At 40.0% G+C, this 19,247-nt stretch overlaps 1 protein-coding gene across 2 annotated transcripts in view; it reads left to right on the forward strand.

Moving 5' to 3' along the window:
• fbxo38 (F-box protein 38) overlaps positions 1 to 19,247 on the forward strand; it is a 38,312-nt gene that overhangs the window by 10,624 nt on the left and 8,441 nt on the right. For both annotated transcript variants that reach the window (XM_085935643.1, XM_085935634.1), the window contains 12 exons: positions 295 to 570; positions 802 to 895; positions 1,111 to 1,241; positions 6,355 to 6,525; positions 6,625 to 6,767; positions 7,136 to 7,376; positions 10,571 to 10,741; positions 11,855 to 12,016; positions 13,951 to 14,592; positions 16,329 to 16,429; positions 17,236 to 17,338; positions 17,750 to 17,916. In XM_085935643.1, the coding sequence (XP_085791769.1) occupies positions 295 to 570; positions 802 to 895; positions 1,111 to 1,241; positions 6,355 to 6,525; positions 6,625 to 6,767; positions 7,136 to 7,376; positions 10,571 to 10,741; positions 11,855 to 12,016; positions 13,951 to 14,592; positions 16,329 to 16,429; positions 17,236 to 17,338; positions 17,750 to 17,916 (2,402 nt within the window). The remainder of the gene's footprint in view (positions 1 to 294; positions 571 to 801; positions 896 to 1,110; positions 1,242 to 6,354; positions 6,526 to 6,624; positions 6,768 to 7,135; positions 7,377 to 10,570; positions 10,742 to 11,854; positions 12,017 to 13,950; positions 14,593 to 16,328; positions 16,430 to 17,235; positions 17,339 to 17,749; positions 17,917 to 19,247) is intronic.

Genomic DNA, 19,247 nt, shown 5'->3' on the forward strand with positions numbered 1-19,247 from the left:
AGTATTGTTAAGCATGCTGCACGTACGCACACATTTCACACTGAGACAGACCTAAATACTTTAAATCACCTTCTTGGCATTGAATGTTTTGTCCGTATCCTACTGAGTTGTGACCAATTGCGAATATTTTTAAAGGCAATGTCATGGTTGGTTCAAGGTTGCAAATGGTCGCGTTCCTTCAAGTCTGCATGCTCTTGATAAAACAACAACTTGTGTATGTTTCTACATCAGTAATGTAAAATACCTGTTGCTGGACAGTTGTATTTATTTGAATATTTTCTTTGATTGCTATAGGTGTAAATGTCCCAGAGATCCCTTGTGTGTCCATGCTGCGCCACCTTTACCTAAAGTGGGTCCGTCTCACCAAACCTCAGCCATTTAAAGAGTTCCTCTGTGTCAGCCTGAGATCCTTTGTCATGCGGAACTGTGCAGGTCCAACCAACTCTCTCAAATACGTTCCCCTGGTTACTGGTTTAGCTTCAGCCCGAAATCTTGAGCAGCTAGAGTTGGTGAGAGTTCCCTTCCTTGGAGGGCTCATCCAACATGTGGTGGAGGACAGCTGGAGATCAGGTAAGGGAAATTTGTTTACACAAACAGCAATTTAGTGTTGTTGAGGTCAATAATTTAACTTTTTGTAAGAGGGATATTAATTTGATCAGTACAATATACTGCAAAAGAAACCTGGGCTATTATACCGCATTTGTAGGGTAATGCTGAAATGCCCACAGAAAGAAAACCGATTCTGTTTGTGTTCTGACATTCAGTACTTGCATAACAAAGTTGATTGTGATGTCATTGTAGGAGGATTTCGGAACCTCCAAACCATTGTGTTCGGAGCCTGTAAAAATGCCCTGGAAGTGGACCTCGGTTACCTTGTCATTACTGCTGCTCGCAGGTCTTCAGTCACACACACTTCACAGAATAAACACTTGTCAATACTATGCACATCTTCAGCTCCATCTCAAAAAGAGTCCGTTTCGTTTTGAATACAAATATATATTTCTGTGATATATTTGACCTGGTTTGCAAAATATAGCCATCTGTAAAACATCTGGCCTGAAAATCTATGACTTAACCCTAAATACTGAATTTGCCTCTGTGTTTTAACAGACTTCATGAGCTACGTATCCAGCCATCACTAACAAAAGATGGAGTGTTCTCAGCTCTCAAGATGGCTGAACTAGAGTTTCCTCAGTTTGATACCCTTCATCTTGGATACGTGGATGAGTTCCTGCTCCAATGTTAGTTCATGCTTTCTAATGTCATCTCCATCCTGTGATATTACATGTGCTAAGAATTTGATTGACGCCATATTTAATGATAATTAATGAAATAATTAAAGTAAATAATGAATTGATAATTTTATTTGCACAGCAGTGTTGTGCTTAGCATGTCCTTCTCGATGGAACTTTGATGTTGCAGGGGACTTCCCTGTCTTCTCAGGCCTCCTCCCACACCCGAAAAATACCATATTGGCCCAAATATAAGACGACCCTGATTATAAGACGACACCCACTTTTTGAACACCAAATTTAATTTTTATACAGAAAATAATTACAGTACATCTGAAACAAATGATTATAACAATATATTCAAGAGAAAAAGCATGTTGTTTTGCCTCATTCAAATCATGCAAAAACTGTCTAAATATGTAAACTAAAGGGCAATCACATTTGTAAATGAATTGCTTCTGGTTTTTGAAATGTAAATACACATCAGATTCTCTTCAAAGTCAGAGGGCAGGCGCTGGGCTAGACTTGTTCTGCGTCGCAGTGTTAGTCTGTTACGCCGCATCATTCTTTTACACCAGCCAAGGCTTGCTTTTAAGTCAGCGATGGGTATGTTTAGCTCTTTGGCTATTTCCACGGCCTTGAGCTGAATGACAGCTCTGCTGATGGGCATCCCGTCATTTCGTTTCTCGTCCACGTACGCGCACACCCTACTGTCGACCTCTTGAAAGCGACCGCTCTGAGGACCACGTAAAGCTTTTCTCTGATTGTGAGCATTTTTTAGGCGATCTTTTTGAGCTATCCATCTCCGTACATTACACTCTGTGACACCATATTTCACAGCTGCTTTGCAATTGTTTGAAGATTCTGCTTCATTTATCACCATAATTTTGAAGTTTGCATCATAACTTCTCCGCTGCTGGTTAACCTGGCTGATCTTTGACCCACTTCTCGCCAGACGTTTCTCCATTTTATTTTATCTCTTCTCTTATTTTCTTCTCTTTTCTTTCTTTCCACTATTTTTTATTTTTCTTCTTCGTGCTACCGCTATTTTTAATTTTATTCTTCGTGGCAGGTGTTTGCTTAGGCCTGGGGAGTTAAGTTCAGCATTCGCTTTAAAGATGTCTGCCGCCCTCTAGCGTTGTGAATGGGCATAATGTCTAGACCCCGAATGTAAGACAACCCCCACTTTTTCAGTCTTATTTCAATGCAAAAAACATTGTCTTATATTCGGGCCAATACAGTAGAATTCTAGGCTAATTGAATACTTGAAATTGTTTCCATGTGAAAAGTTGCATGGGGTCATCTTTTTACATTAGTTATCTAGAAAAAATGATTGTAGCTTTTACCCATCCATTTTCTATACCGCTTGTCCCCACGGGGGTCGCAGGCGTGCTGGAGCCTATCCCAGCAGTCATCGGGCAGTAGGCGGGGGACACCCTGAACCGGTTGCCAGCCGATTGCAGGGCACACAGAGACAAACAACCATCCGCACTCACACCTAGGGGCAATTTGGAGTGCTCAATCGGCCTACCAAGCATGTTTTTGGGATGTGGAAGGAAACCAGAGTGCCTGGAGAAAACCCACGCGGGCTTGGGGAGAACTTGCTAACTCCACACAGGGCGGGTCGGAGGTGGAATCGAACCGGCACCCTCCTAACTGTGAGGCGGACGTGCTAACCAGTGCGCTAACGAGCCGCTGTAGCTTTTATTTGTTTAATACTCTCGTAAAAAAAAGGTAACATATTTAACGCAAATGTATTTCAAACTTTGAACAGCAACAGCCGGACATCCACTTGAATAAACATCCAGCCATCCATTTTCTGAACCGCTTAGTCCCCACGGGGGTCGCGGGTGTGCTGGAGCCTATTCCAGTCGTCATCGGTCAGTAGGCGGGGGACACCCGGAACCGGTTGCCAGCCAATCACAGGGCACACAGAGACAAACAACGATTTGCACTCGCACTCACACCTAGGGATAATTTGGAGTGCTCAATCGGCCTACCAAGCATGTTTTCGGGATGTGGGAGGAAACCGGAGTGCCCGGAGAAAACCCACACGGGCCTGGGTAAAACATGCAAACTCCACACAGGGAGGGCCGGAGGTGGAATCGAAGCCACACCCTCCTAACTGTGAGGCGGATGTGCTACCCAGTGCCCCACCGAGCCGCCCTGAATAAACATTACTAACCAAAATATTGAGCATTTTACATTGTAACAAAATAAAGATGTTGGTACACCTCTATTAAAGACAAAATCGCAAAGATCACAGAAAGATCTTGAATCTCAAAAAATAATGAATACACTTATAAAAACGAGCAAATGAAAGTCAGGCATATCTTTTTAATTGTGGTTCAACAGATTTTAACCAAAACCCCAAAAAAACTCATTAAACAGGCTTTTTGGAGCAATCACTGAAATCAAACAACATTGTTACGTTCAATGAGACTGGTGCATCTCAGCAGGTATTTTGGCCCACTCTGGGGCTCATTTGTCTCAGGTTTGAAGGAGACTTGCTCCTGCAGCCATGCTTCAGCTCCTTCCAGAAATGATCAATAGGATTTACAGGCAAGCTCGAAATTATTCATACCCCAGGGCAATGGATAATTTCGGACTTGACGGTCTGTCAAGGTTCGTTGGACGTCACTTCAAAATAGGCCAATGTTTTACTCTTAACCGTTCTTAGGATTTTCTAGCTGTGTGTTGTTTTTATCTTGTTGTAGGACAAATGACCTGCAACAGACACCAAGCTTTCTGACACTGGGCAGCACATTTCTCTCTAGAGCAGGAGTGTCAAACCCATTTTGTCACGGGCCGCATTGTAATCATAGTTTCCCTCAGAGGGCCGTTATAATTGTCAACGTCTTCTATATACGGTGTAGGCTACAAAACAAACGGATGAATAATGAGTTTTGAAATCAGAGACCAGTAAAAACTATTCAAATATTTTAAAAAGACAAATGGTTATAAAAATTGCAAGCAATATCTCTATTTCTTTTTTAAAGTGAAGACCATTTGTAATTTTAGTAATGATACAAAGTCTATGCAAAATGTGTCTTCGCGGGCCGTATCTGGCACCCGGGCCTTGAGTTTGGCACCTATACTCTAGAGTATTTTGATAGACGTGAGATTTCATTGTGACATGCACTGATTCACAATATCCTGTACAAATGCAGCAAGTTGGTTCATTTTGGCATATGTGAACTTAGAGCGGATGTGTCCTTCCCCAAAATTAGTTTTGGTTCGTTTCTTCATATGGCATTCTTGTGGCTTGTCAACATGCAGTTTGGAAAATTCCACTGTTGCTCTTTTATTATTTCTTGGTGTCCTCCTCCTTTGTCTGCCAACAACTGAAATGATGACTAATTGTGCAATGTGATACCGATATACTTTAACCTTATGGACTTCATCTTCAATTTCTTTTTAATGTTGTTCTAGGTACTTTTGTTTCCATTCATATTATTGGTCTCTTCAATTTGTTATCAAAACTTGCAATATTTTTTGTTTTCAAATCACAAGTTTGTCTCCTAGTTGTCTTGTCAAAAGAAAAACATTACTTCACTTATTGGACAATAAACAAGACTGATTAGAACCAAACTTTGCGTGCAAATCATAATCGTAGTCTGAAAATAATATTTTATAGAGCAAAATATACTGTAATTGATAATCCTATCCATGCACACAAACATTTGGGTGACAATCCAAATGTTGAACATTTTTCGTCCAATAAATGAGTCCGATAAGACTACTAGGAGAGAAAATATTAAAACGTGAATAAAATAAAAAGTAGTGCTGGTCTCGATCTGGTATTTCAGACTATGATTAGCACAAGTCTACACACGTCTACAAAAATTTGGGAGAGCAGCCATCATGGTTTTTGATGAGACCATACAAAAATTTTATAGCACAATAGACCAGGAAGCAAGTCCAAAATGAACAGTAACATAATACAGCCACAGACATAGATTGAATGGACTAACAATCGGCCAATCACAACTGAAGCCAGAGGGCAGCCATCTTTTGTTGACACGTTTACTGACAACTTATGTTTGTTTGTTTTCACTGAAAACACTGTTTTAAGAGCCAATTTCAGGTGCCTATATGGAGTAATGAGGGCCTATCAAAGAACCAACTTCGCTGTTTACGTCAATCATTCAGAGTACATCATTTGAGTATCATGATTTGTGCTCTTCTTGGGTGAGGTTTACATTTTGCTGAGTTTGTCCTGAGTTGCTCTCATTTTTTGTTGATGTTTTTGACAACATGATGCAGGCAATTTTTTAAGTGTCATTCAGAGAAGAAATTGAAAATGAAATTCTTATCAATGAAATGTGCATGTAGCAATGTTCACCGTAGAGACCGAAAATAATTTGAAAGCGCTACAGGGAAATTATTTTCAAGTTAGGTAGGCTTAGATTGGTAACCTAAGTTGTCCAACAGCGGCTTCACTGCATTGTAAGTTCATTCGATAAATGTCTGTGATTACAGCATGAGTTACATCACAGGTAAACTGGTAAAAAACAGCAAATGCTAATTATTTTTGATAATCATCTAATACTTCCTTTCTTGGGAATCAATTGATATTTGAAAGTTTAATGTTCATATATATTACCTAATGGAATCAAGAAAAATACATTTTGTATAATTTAACTGTAGTCGGGGGAACATTAGCTGCTTGGAGATGGTCTTGTAGCTTTTGCCTCAAATGCACTTTCTTTCTAATATCCCTTCGACAACTATCTCTTTGCCTCCTCTGGTCCATGTTTTGATGTGGTACATGCCAAACAGCACAGTCATTACTTGTAACCCTTGAAATAGGTCGACTGACTGGTTACAAGTTTCAGGGCACCTGTGATGCTATTTAGAAGACACACCTTGGTTGGTCAGAGTATTTTTTTGAGGGATGCCATCATTTTTTGTTTAGGCCTACTTTCTGAGTTTGTTTTTAGAAATAATTATCTTGACCTGTCATGTTGATTTGCTATTACCTTGATCAGATTAAAGTTATTTCTGACTCCTGTGGGTTTTCATTACCAGAGTGGTACCAACAATTTTGTCCACATATTATTCATATATTTGGTTCTTCGTTTTGGACATAATTGAAAGCAGTATGTGTTTTCTATTATAGGTAAAATGAGTCATTCAGAGCTGGTGAAGTATGGCCTGGCTGATGTGGTAGAAAACCCAGGCATCATCACTGATATCGGCATTAAAGTGGTGAATGAGGTATTTAGTAATATAAAATACCTGCTCATCTACAACTGTCCCCATCTTCATAACCCTCACCATTGGATTACAGGTAAACATATGGTTCTCTGAGAAACTTTCCTTACATATGGATGTACATGGCCTATGAATTCATTAGTCCAGTAAAACACTTGTTTTTTCATATCCTCAGATCAGTCCAGATGGAGCAGACTTGTTGACCTCACACTGGTACGCTGTCACGCTATCAAACTGGAGTCTTTCTCCCAGTTCATCGAAGCCGTGCCCAGTTTAGAGTTCATATGTCTGGACCAAATGTTTCGAGAACCACCAAAGGTAATGCGTCCTTTCAGAAATACATATATGCACTCACTTAGTCTTACCGCTTTATCTCATCAGAGAGCAAACTTGGGCTTGCAATAGTCAATATACAACACAAACTGTGGCAGTATCTATAGTTAACAAATACTGTATATTCTTTAAAAAATGAACAGAACATAAAAGCTGAAAGATTTAACTTGTTTCATGTTACCCATTGCCACGTACCAAAATACGTATCATCATTTTACTTAGCATTACTTTTGTTAAAAATAATGACTGTAGTTGGTAAAAAAAAAAATAAAAAACATTGAATGTGTGTCATCATTTAGGTCTCCTTGAACACCCATGGATTCCATATGCTCATTGTTTCGTGTGTTTTTCAGGGTTGTGCCAGAGTAGGCCTGAGTGCTGGAACTGGTATTGGTGTGTCCTCGGCTCTGGTCAGCAACCAAAACTCTAACAATGACAACAACAATAATAACCACCACCATCACCACAACAATGAGGCCAATCTGCCTCCTCCTCCTCCTCCACATCCACCCCCCCCTCCTCCTCCTCCTCCTCCTCCTCCTCCACCACCGCCACCTGTTTACAACATCGAAAGACATCAGCAGCAGCACAATGGTAAGTCAGTATTCCCAGTAAGTGGAACAGTAGTTATCATATAGCAGTTTAACAATGTCTTGAGGGGTGCACTGTACTACGAAGCAACATTAATGGCGAGCTGTGTTAATTCTCAAGCCAGGATTTCCAGTTTTACAAAGGTGTCTGTCTCACCTCTCTGCCATATTCTCCATTACGTAGAGAAAATAAATGAAGCTGTTACATGCCATTTTGGTAATGTTCTTATGCCTCACTTTGATTTAACGCAGCCGTCATACCTTGAGTGCCCCAACTTCTGAGTTTTTTTTTTACACACACTACCCTCTACAAAAATATTTTAAATTTGCTTTGTTTTTCACTGATTTTATTGACGTTCCCAAAGTTGAAGGAAAAATCCACATTCCTATGATATGAAGGTAGCCAGCACTCATCAGTGGATCAATTGTCTGTGGTGTTTTATTAATTTGCGGCTTACAGTGATTGTGTCAAACATCTGGATAGGAGAATGCCCATATACCGTATTTTTCGGACTAAAAGTCGCTCCAGCCATAAAATGCACAATAAAGTGAAAAAAAACATATAAATCGCACCGCAGTATAAGTCGCACTTTTGGGGCAAATTTATTTGTCAAAATCCAACACTAAGAACAAACATGAACCAGCAACAACATACTAAACGATACGGTATGCTAACGTGACATGTACATAAACAGGGAGCAGGGAACGGGCCTGCCGTAACATTCAGAATTATTCAAATAACTATTACCGTAATTTTCGGACTGTAAGTTGCGGGGTTTTTTTTCTTAGTTTGGGTAGGGGGGCGACTTATACTGAGGAGCGACTTATATGTGAATTTTTTTCACAAATTAAAAAAAAAAAAACGCGACAAAGAAACCACCATGTAGCAAGGAATTTCTGTAATTTGAATTTCAAGTGACATCAGTGGCCCGGCAGTTGTTTACATAAAGGACAAAGATTCGATCACGGGATGACGAAAATGACGAAGGGCCCCACGTACTACCGGCATCATTAGCGGCTTTGTTTGTAAGTCACACAGAGGACGAAGAGTTTGAAGGATTTAATGATTTGGAGTGACACAGAAGGTTTGAAAAACTATTATGGCTTTTACGCGCGCCCGGTCCTTCTCGACTGGAGCTCTCTTCCACCTGGATGAAAGTCGGGGGCCGGCGCTCAGCCGGGTGGCTGTCCGGGAACGGTGGATGGGGCTCAGACATGGTTTTTACGCACGCCCGGTCCTATTCTATGGAGCTCTCTTCCACCTCCGTGGCTGGAAGTTCAGTAGTTGTTGCCTCGTTGAACTCTTGTTTTGGTAAATAAAGAGCCGTTTACCAAACCCACGTCTTTGCTTGTACTTTGTTAATGCTACAATATAGTTATATACTAGATCTGTGGAATAACGACGAGGCTGACGTCAGGGCGCACGCGCGGCTTTGTTGACAAAGGACGAGGAATTTGATGGATGGATTTAATGATTTGGAGTGACACAGATGGTTTGATATTATTATTGTAATATGATAGTTATTTCAAATATACTTTATATATCGTTATATGGGTCTGTGGAATAATTAGAAATGCAAATAACGACGAGTCCGACGGTGCGCGTACGGGGCATTGTTTACATAAAGGATGATCGATTGATTTAATGAATTGGAGTGACACAGATGATTTTATAAACGTGTTATTTATGTAATAATTATTAGAATGACTCTGAATGTTACGTCAGGCCCTTTCTCAGCTCTTTGTTTGTGTTTATGTCACGTTAGCATACCTAGCATATCGTTTAGCCTGTTGTTGCTCGTTCATGTCTGATCTTGGTGTTGGATTTTGACAAATAAATATGCCCCAAAAGTGCGACTTATATATGGGGTTTTTTTTCACTTTATTGTGCATTTTATGGCTGGTGCGACATACTCTGGAACGACTTATAGTCCGAAAATTACAGTACATAAATAACACGTTTATCAAACCATCTGTGTCACTCCAATTCATTAAATCCATCAGTCGTCCTTTATGTAAACAATGCCCCGCGTATGCCCCGCGTATGCCCCGCGTATGCCCCGCGTATGCCCCGCGTATGCCCCGCGTATGCCCCGCGTATGCGTCGAACGTCAAACAAATGTGAGTTACATTTCTAATTATTCCACAGACCCATATAACGTTATATAAAGTATATATCAAATAACTATCATATAACAACAATATTATCAAACAATCTGTGTCACTCCAAATTATTAAATCCATCGATCAAATTTCTCATCCTTCATGTCAACAACGCTGCGTGTGCGTCGCACAGATCTAGTATATAACTATATTGTAGCGTTAACAAAGTACCAGGAAAAACTTAGGTTGAGTAAACAGCTCTTTATTTAACAAAAGAGTTCAATGAGCCAACAACTACTGAACTGTATCGATAAAAACATATACAAGTTGCTACACGAAATAAAATATATCAAATAACTATAACATGAATAACAAACCTTGTCACTCCATATCATTAAATCCTTCATACATGGGGCCCTTCGTCATCTTCGTCATCACGTGATCGAATCCTTTGTCCTTTATGTAAACAACCGCCGCGCCGCTGACATCACTTGCAGTTCAAATTACAGTAATCCCATGCTACATCGCGGTTCGTTTATCGCGGTTTCACTACATCGCGGATTTTTGAATTTTGAAAATTTGTCAAAAAATTCACATATAAATCGCTCCTGAGTATAAGTGCCCCCCCCCCCCCCAAACGATGAAAATAAACTCAATTTATAGTCCGAAAAATATGGTATTTGGAATTGTGTGCTTAAAAGAAGGACTTCAATGTACAAGAATATTGCCCTAAATCACAGGTGTCAAACTCAAAATTGGGGGCCGGATCTGGCCCATCACATCATTTTATGTGTCCCGCAAAGGCGACTCGTGTGTCAACTCAATGTTTCTTGTTAAATACCAAAATTGTAAATTGCCTTCTCTTTTAATAACAGTGAGATATTGCATTGTATTTTTTAAAACTCCACTTTGAAAATGAATTCGAAAGTTGCTGGATTCTGTTGTATGTATGTGATAATATAAAATAGTCATTAATGGCCCCGTGAGGGAAACCTGCAACAAAAATGAGTTTGATACCCCTGCCCTAAGTTCTCACAAAAGGTACCAATAAAAGTGAAACTTGAAAACATGACATGATGCAATTTGTTCTCACAGCACCATTGGAAGTCAATGGGATAGACGATGTGGAGGAGAACATGCGGGCAGAGCCAGAAATTGTGTTGGAAGGAGCTGACATGGCAGTGCCAGCAGATCGCGATGGCGCTGCTGGACCCAGTCATCCAGCTGGTTCACCACATCTATCTTGTGGTGATGAAGAGCAAGCAGGTTCAAATGCTATTTTTTTTTGTCATTTGGGCCCCAGACTAACTCTTTAATGTATTCTAGCCCTAAAATTTGAGACAATGCTACTACTACTTTCATGTACTTACAATATTGTAACCTGCAAATTTGCAGATTTTTTTCTATAATTACTATTCTTGAATATTCTTTTGTTGCTGAAAACCCTCTGCTCCGTACTTAAGTTCATTTATCAGTAAGAATGGGAAAATGATTGAGATGAATATTTAAGTCTGATGGATGGACGGATGGATACTTTATTGTTCCCGGGGGGAAATCCAGTTACCAGCCGTATCCACATCCAACAGTGGCCATACACGACAGGTTAGAGAACAGATATGCCGTAGCTACCTAAATTGTAAAAACATGCAAAATAGTGAAAATTAATCATCAATTAACATTAAATACATAAATAAATCGATAGACAATATAAACATTGGTCGCGACAAACAAAATAAGAGAGGAAAATAAATCTGCAGTAGATGCACTAGACACCCGTGACTAAATAAATAAACAATAATCAGCAGATGAGTGTCAATATGTAAACAACATTATTTATTTGCCAAAGATCATGACCGTGAACGCACCCCTATCCCCCACGTCGAGTTTTAAAAGTCTCACGGCATGGGGGAGAAATGATCCTCTTAGCCTTTCCATGGAGCAAGATGGTGTCAACAGCCTGTCACTGAAGCTACTCCTCCGCCCAGTGACGGTGATGTACAGTGGGTGTTTGGGGTTGGCTTTGATACACAACGCCAACACCCGCTGATCTCCCACAGACCTCAGATCAAGTAGCTTTGCGCCCACAACAGAACACGCCTTCCTCACCAGTTTGTTCAGGCGGGAGGCACTTGCCACAACAGATTGATAAAATTCCACAGCATCACATTGTCCTTTTTTTGCACAGTGGTCACTGTGCCCCTAGTAAAGAAAAGTTAAGTCGGGAGCCTTTCATTGGATTATGCATAAACCAAATTATAATTACTGCCAGTCAAGTTCTTTTGATCACGTTGAGTTTAACTAATAATTATATTTATTTATTTATTTATTTATTTCCTTTTAAATTGTATTGGGAAATGTAACTTGTAATGTCCTCCCTAGGTCCCAGTGGTTTGGTTCGGCAGTGTAGACCTCCTGGAGTTGCCATTCCCAAGCCCTCACTAATCCTCTCTGACTCGGACAGTGAGGAGGAGGAGGAAGGCCTCGTTTCAAGACTAACTCCAGCAACTTCCTGCTCACAGCAACCTGTTTCTTGCACAGAAGGTGTCTGCACAATACAGATTACTTATCAATTGTTTCAGCGTGGTTGTCATGTTAGATTCTACATGCGCATTCATAATAATAATAATAGCCTTGAAAGTTGACAATTATTATCACAAACAGGCGCCTGTCAACCAAAATAGCGCCCTTCGTGTTTTGGGTCAATTAGGATTACCAAAATTATTTATTTTTGCTGAGTGCCAAAATCATGAGAGAAGGATGTTTAAACCAAATTTTCACTACAGTACTTTCTTCAAAGTCACAAGTTTACATAGATTTTATCATTGCCTTTAAAATGTATGACCTGGGTGAAATGTTTTGGATATCCTTTCTTCATCTCTTCAGTTTCAAACTGTTGTTAGACTTTTTTGTGTGTGTGTTTCTTTTGGAATAATTGCTTCATCCTGGCAGAGTCGCATTGCAGCTCATGTCGCAACAGTACTTGTTTCTTGATGGATAATGACATAGCCTAACCAGCTTCAGTCAGCATTTATGCAAAGCCTTTTCTTTGGTTCTTGGGTGCACATGCACATATTGGACCAAAGCGCATTCAACTCTGGGTCAGAGAACTTCCTCCTCCTTCCTGAGCAGCATGATGGCTAGACATTCCCATGGTTTTTATACTTAGGTGTAGGTGAACATCATACCTTCAGGCATTTGGAAATTGCACCCAAGGCTGAAGCAAGAACCGTGCATCCTTTGTATCAGGTCATATTTTTTTAACTTTCTCTTGATGTTACACAAACAGGGCAAGGCAAATGTATTTGTATAGTAGTATCCAAACAGAAGGCAACGTGTTTTTCCTCAAGTTAAAAGTAACGCTTTGTTAACGCTACATTATAGTTATATACTAGATCTCTGCAGCGCACGCGAGGCGTTGTTGACATGAAGAACGAGGAATTTGATCGATGGATTTAATGATTTGGAGTGACACAGATGGTTTGATAATATTGTTTTAATATGATAGTTATTTGAAATATACTTTATATATCATTATATGGGTCTGTGGAATAATGAGAAATGCAATTTACAACGGGTCCAACGTCAGCATATGCGGCGCATACGCGGCATTGTTTACATAAAGCACGATCAATGGATTTAATGAATTGGAGTGACACAGATGGTTTGATAAACGTGTTATTTATGTAATACTTACTTGAATAACTCTGAATGTTACGTCAGGCCCGTTACCTGCTCCTTGTTTGTGTATATGTCACATTAGCATCCCGTATCGTTTAGCCTGTTGTTGCTGGTTGAAGTCTGTTTTTCGTGTTGGATTTTGACAAATAAATTTGCCCCAAAAGTGCGATTTATACTCCGGTGCGACTTATATATGGGTTTTTTTTCACTTTATTGTGCATTTTATGGCTGGTGCGACTTATACTCCGGAGTCCGAAAATTACGGTAGTACTTTTTAAAAGCCTGAGTACTTTTTAAAAGCGCTGTCTCTGTACTATAAATAAATATATCATCATTGTTGTGGCAAATGCAGCATGCTAAACTCGGTGTCAGCAAACTAATATATGTCAGTGATAAGTATTACTTTTTCTTTGTCTTCTGTACCTTCTTTTTAGTCTTCTTCTTTCTCTTGCCAAAAGATGCATTACCGACACCTTATTTTTCATGTGGCAATTGCCACAAAAGTTCAATATTTACAGCAGCAAAAGCTGCAATCATTTCCTAGGATTCTACCTTTGTCAACAATGTAATGCAGGGTTCTAGTTAAGTAATCTTAAACTTAAAATAAAAAGGTTGTCATAGTTAGAAGTAGAACATACAATCCAACTTGTTTGCTGCCATCAACATGATTAGGGGAGGACCATTTTGGGTCAGATTTCGAGTTTATAGTCTAAAAAATTGTGATATGGTAATTGCTTTGATCAATCAAATTTGTGCTCATGAGTATACTTTTAATCTTAATGTATCTGTGTTTCTAGGTAAAGGAAAGACTCCTCTGCGGCGGAACAATAATGTGCCTGGATCAGCGTCGGTCTCGGGAAATCGGGTGAAGCCTCCTGCGTCAGAGGGTCGCTGTGAAAAGAGCTGTCAGGTGACCAGTGAACAAATCAAGGCTGACATGAAGGCTGCATCCGAGAACAGTCGGAGGACTAGCAATAAAGGCGTCAACACAGAATCAGGGGAGACCTCAACGAGGCCAGGGCAGGATGGCACAGTACAAGGCACCGGTGTAAGTGGGGCAGCAGAAAGGCCGCTGACCCAATGTGGAGACATAATTGAACCTGTATCAGCCCAGGGACCTGAGAGGCGAGATACTGGAAGTGGCAGGACTAATGGGGGCACAGTAAACCACTCTGGAACACATACTGGTGACTGCAGCACCAGGGAAGTTGGATTAAGGCAAACCTCTGGTACTGCTAGTGTTGCACATCTAGAATCCAAAGGTTCTGTTGAAAACATGACTTCAGGACAACCAGCTGGTCAGAGGCACAGACGAACGCCGGTGGCTCAGCGTTCAAGTTGTAAGCGAACTCTGGCCAGTGATGAGAACTCTCCACCCAGACGACCTTTGACCCGGTCCTGCACTCGTATGTCTTCTGTATCCCTGATGCCAGAGACAGGTAATGGTATGAACAATTGAAAAAGATCTATCAAGATCACGTGTCAAGCTCATGGCTGGGGGGCCAGATCCATCCTGCCATGTTATTTTGGAATAGATTAGATTAGATTAGATTACTAATTACCCTGCTACTTTTAAAGTTAAAGTCCCAATGATCATCGTCACACACACATATCTCGGTGTGATAAAATTTGTCCTCTGCATTTAACCCATCCCCATGTGATTTTGATCCATGCTGTAGGCGCAAGTGTGTATGGTGGTTTGTCTATGTGTGCCCTGTGGTTGCCAACCAGTTTAGGGTGTCCCGCAACTAATGCCCGATGTCTGCTGGCATATCGCGCGCCCGCAAACTTCGCAAGGAAAAGTAGTTTGAAAAATGGATGGATTGGTGTCATAACGGTCCTCTGTGGGAAGCCGTAACTAGAAAGTGGCCCATGCTAAAATGAGTTTGACACCCCTGATCTAGATTATCTGAGATTTAAAAAAAAATTAAGATAATTTTCAACTATGGTTTTTAAACATGTCAAAACCACCAATAAGATTAGAGGACGTGTTGCTTGATGTACCGTAATTTTCGGACTATAAATCGCTCCGGAGTATAAGTCGCACCAGCCATAAAATGCACAATAAAGTGAAAAAAAAAACATAAGTCGCACCGGAGTATAAATCGCACTTTTGGGGCAAATTTATTTGTCAAACTCCAACACCAAAAACAGACATCAACCAGCAACAACAGGCTAAACGATACGGTATGCTAACGTGACATATACACAAACGAGAAGCTGAGAACGGACCTGACGTAACATTCAGAGTTATTCAAGTAAGTATTACATAAATAACACGTTTATCAAACCATCTGTGTCACTCCAATTCATTAAATCCATCGATCGTGCTTTATGTAAACAATGCCGCATATGCTGACGTCGGACCCGTTGTAAGTTGCATTTCTAATTATTCCACAGACCAATATAACGATATATAAAGTATATTTCAAATAACTATCATATTAAAACAATATTATCAAACCATCTGTGTCACTCCAAATCATTAAATCCATCCATCAAATTCCTCGTTCTTTATGTCAACAACGCCTCGCGTGCGCTGCAGAGATCTAGTATATAACTATTGTAGCGTTAACAAAGTACCAGGAAAGACGTGGATTTGGTAGTATGACCGGGCGTACGTAAAAGCCATGTCCGAGCCCCATCCACCGTCCCCGGACAGCCACCCGGCCGAGTGCCGGCCCCCGACTTCCATCTACGGAGGTGAAAGAGAGCTCCCGTCGAGAAGGACTGGGCGTGCGTAAAAGCCATAATAGTTTTTCAAACCTTCTGTGTCACTCCAAATCATTAAAGCCTTCAAACTCTTTGTCCTCCGTGTCACTTACAAACAAAGCCGCTAATGATGCCGGTAGTACGTGGGGCCCTTCGTCATCTTCGTCATCCTGTGATCAAATCCTTTGCCCTTTATGTAAACAACCACCACGCGGCACGGGTGACGTCACTTGCAGTTCAAATGACAGTAATCCCTTGCTACATCGCGGTTCGTTTATCGCGGTTTCACTACATCCCGGATTTTTTAATTCTGAAAATTTGTGAATAAAAATCACATAAGTCGCTCCTGAGTATAAGTCGCCCCCCCACACTATGACAAAAAAACGCGATTTATAGTCCGAAAATTGTGGTAGATGCATGTTTCTTTTTTTTTTTTTACTCTGGTGTTTTTATGGATGAGCAGATCTTCCAAGAACCAGGCCTCGGGTAGCAACAAGGAGGAGGAGAATGGCTGACAAATCAACCAGTACTTCGGACCCGGTGACAGAGGATGACCATGTACAGGTAAACACACACACACAACTGCATGCTAAACTTCTTCTTGTCTTTTCACTGTGGCAGGACAGGAGATTCTTCAGTTTATGATGGCACTGATAATTCAAGGCTACGAATGGAGCACAATGATAGGCAGTTTGCAAATTTTTTGGAAGTGATTTTTCATATAAATATTGCTATAATTATGACTTAGCATAGGTTAATGATAAATGCAAATTTTAGATTACAGCGCTCTTTTCATTATCATGAGGGCTACATTCCGAAGAATGTCCACAATAAGTAAAATCTGCCAAGTAGAGGTTGATTTTAATTTATTTTTATTTTTTCATTCCATCCATGCCTCTATTACGCCGTTGTGAGAAGAAAATGGTTCCCTTCATTCAGAACCAGTTATTTCATCATTTGACTTTCAAAACACAAAATGAAGACTAAAACTTCTTTAATATGGTCAAAAAAGTATGTTAAGGTTCTTTTGAACAAATGACGCTAGCTATACACACACACACACACACACACACACACACACACACACATACGTCTTTTGCTGTTCATAAAAGTTGAACATAAACTGAAATTCCGAATAAAAAGCTTTTTAGTATGTTGCTAACTTAGAGGCTTTCCAGGCGCGCACACACACTTAGACGAAGCCGCGTGCATGTCCATATATGGCCCTAACCGTTTGTCTCCTCTTCCACCCGTAGGTTTATTGACATGTCAAGTGATAATTGCTCTGTCAGTATCATGTCCTCAAGCAAATGATCATAGTAGCAAATGAAAATGCAGTTGACAAGCAACTGTTCTCTCAACTCTTTCAGGTGTTGACCCTGAAGAGTAAAAACCTGGTGGGGATCACTCTGACCAACTGCGGTATCACCGACCTGGTCCTTAAAGACTGTCCCAAGATGATGTTCATTCATGGTACTTCACAAAGATGGCTGTTATGTCACTGCCGTCAGGCCAAACCCTCATAAATCACGTTTTGGTGAATTTGATACATATGCAAAAATCTTTACTATTGGTCAATCCACACGTGTGGGTGTTATTTTTACGAATTATTAACCAATCTAAAGTGTTGAAAATGGCTTGCTCTTTTTCACAATGCAATGCTAATATGAACAAAGTTGACGTTTTGGGGGTTGATTTGGCGATACAAGGATTCTGCCCGACCCCAATGATTTTTATACTGAGAATACTTGCAAGGGTTTAGTACTGTACAATGAATGCACCTACTTTTGCCTGTCACAAATACATTTTTCTGCTGTGCCCCTCTGACTTCTATGTTTGATCACAAATTTTCCTGTCTTTGTGTCTCCCTTACCTCGAGAAAAGCTACCCGATGTCGAGTGTTGAAGCAGCTGCGAGTGGAAAGCGCTCCTATTGTTAACAGGTTTGACTATGCACAATGCAAGAAGCTGAATATGGAACAGGTCCTGGATCAGATTCTGAGAATGCCTCCTGAGCGCAACCGCATCATCTACATGCGTCCTATGCACCAGGTCAGTATGCCAGGGCATCTCAAAGTCCACTCATTATGCACTGCGACTTATTTATACAGAATACATTCCTTATTCACTATTTTGTTGTTGTTGTTTCTGTTTCGTTATTCACTAAAAAACATCACCTACTGTGTTTGCTGTTTTTGTGATCAGTCTAGTATGAAAAATTTTGCTTTGGCACCATCTTGTTGCCAGGGAACAAGGGCTGGTGATTATGGAAAAAATAATCACAAATATTTAGATTCATATTAAAATCATTATTAATAAACACAAATGTTGATTGAATTCAACTTACATAAATAAATATAATGTAAAAGAAAAACGAGAAAAAAACTCGGATCACATACCAGCTGTGCGTTGTTCTATTTGGGTTAGTATGGCATCGTGGATGCATGGAAATACATTCTTATATTTCTTATTTGGTGTACTACATACCCAATTCTAATGAAGTTGAGGTCCTGTGTGAAACAAAATAGAATACAATGATTTGTAAATTATTTTCAACTTGTATTTAGTGCAATACCCTATAAAGATGATAAAGTTCATGTTCTAACAGATACTTCATTTATTGAGGACAATGTTACTCAGTGTCCACGCCTCTGGCTTTTCTGAGCCCAGGTTCATCGAAGAACGAGTTATGTAAAGTGGAAGTGTTCTGTGGTCTGACGAGTCCACATTTTAAATGTCTTTTGGAAATCGTGTCCTCTGAACCAAAGACAAAAACAACAGTTCTGGACTGTTATGGACGCAAAGTTCAAAAGCTAGCATCTCTGATTGTTTAGGGCAACTCAGACATCTTTGAAAGTATCCGTTGTGTGGAAAGGTACATACTGTACAAGTTTTGGAGAAACATATGCTGCCATCCCAAGCAGTGTCTTTTTCATGGACGCTACTGCTTATTTCAGCAACCCAATGCCAAATCACTTTGGGTATGTGTTACAACAGCGTAACATTGTAGTAAAAAAAAAAAAAAGTACGTACTAGAGTGGCCTGCCCGCAATCCAGACCTGTCTCTCACTGAATTCTAAGTGAAAAAAATTATTTGAACAAGAAAGTTTCAGTTTGTCTTTGTAGTATAATCTGTTAAATATAGCTTGAACCTGATGTGCATATAATTGGATTTTATTTTATTTGTTAAACACAATGTCCTAACTTAATTGGAATTGGGTTTGTTGATAAAGTGTAGAAGACAAAATCAAACTGTAAAAAAATATTTTTTAACATATTAGAATTCTCCCTTTGAGAATTGTTGTATTCTCTGTATGTATGTATTACCAGAGCGTTTGTATGTGAATATTCCTTATATGAAGGAATATCACTCCCAAAACTCA

Source organism: Syngnathus leptorhynchus, chromosome 2 (assembly GCF_054491065.1).
Source record: "Syngnathus leptorhynchus isolate UIUO chromosome 2, UIUO_Slep, whole genome shotgun sequence".
NCBI lineage: Eukaryota > Metazoa > Chordata > Actinopteri > Syngnathiformes > Syngnathidae > Syngnathus > Syngnathus leptorhynchus.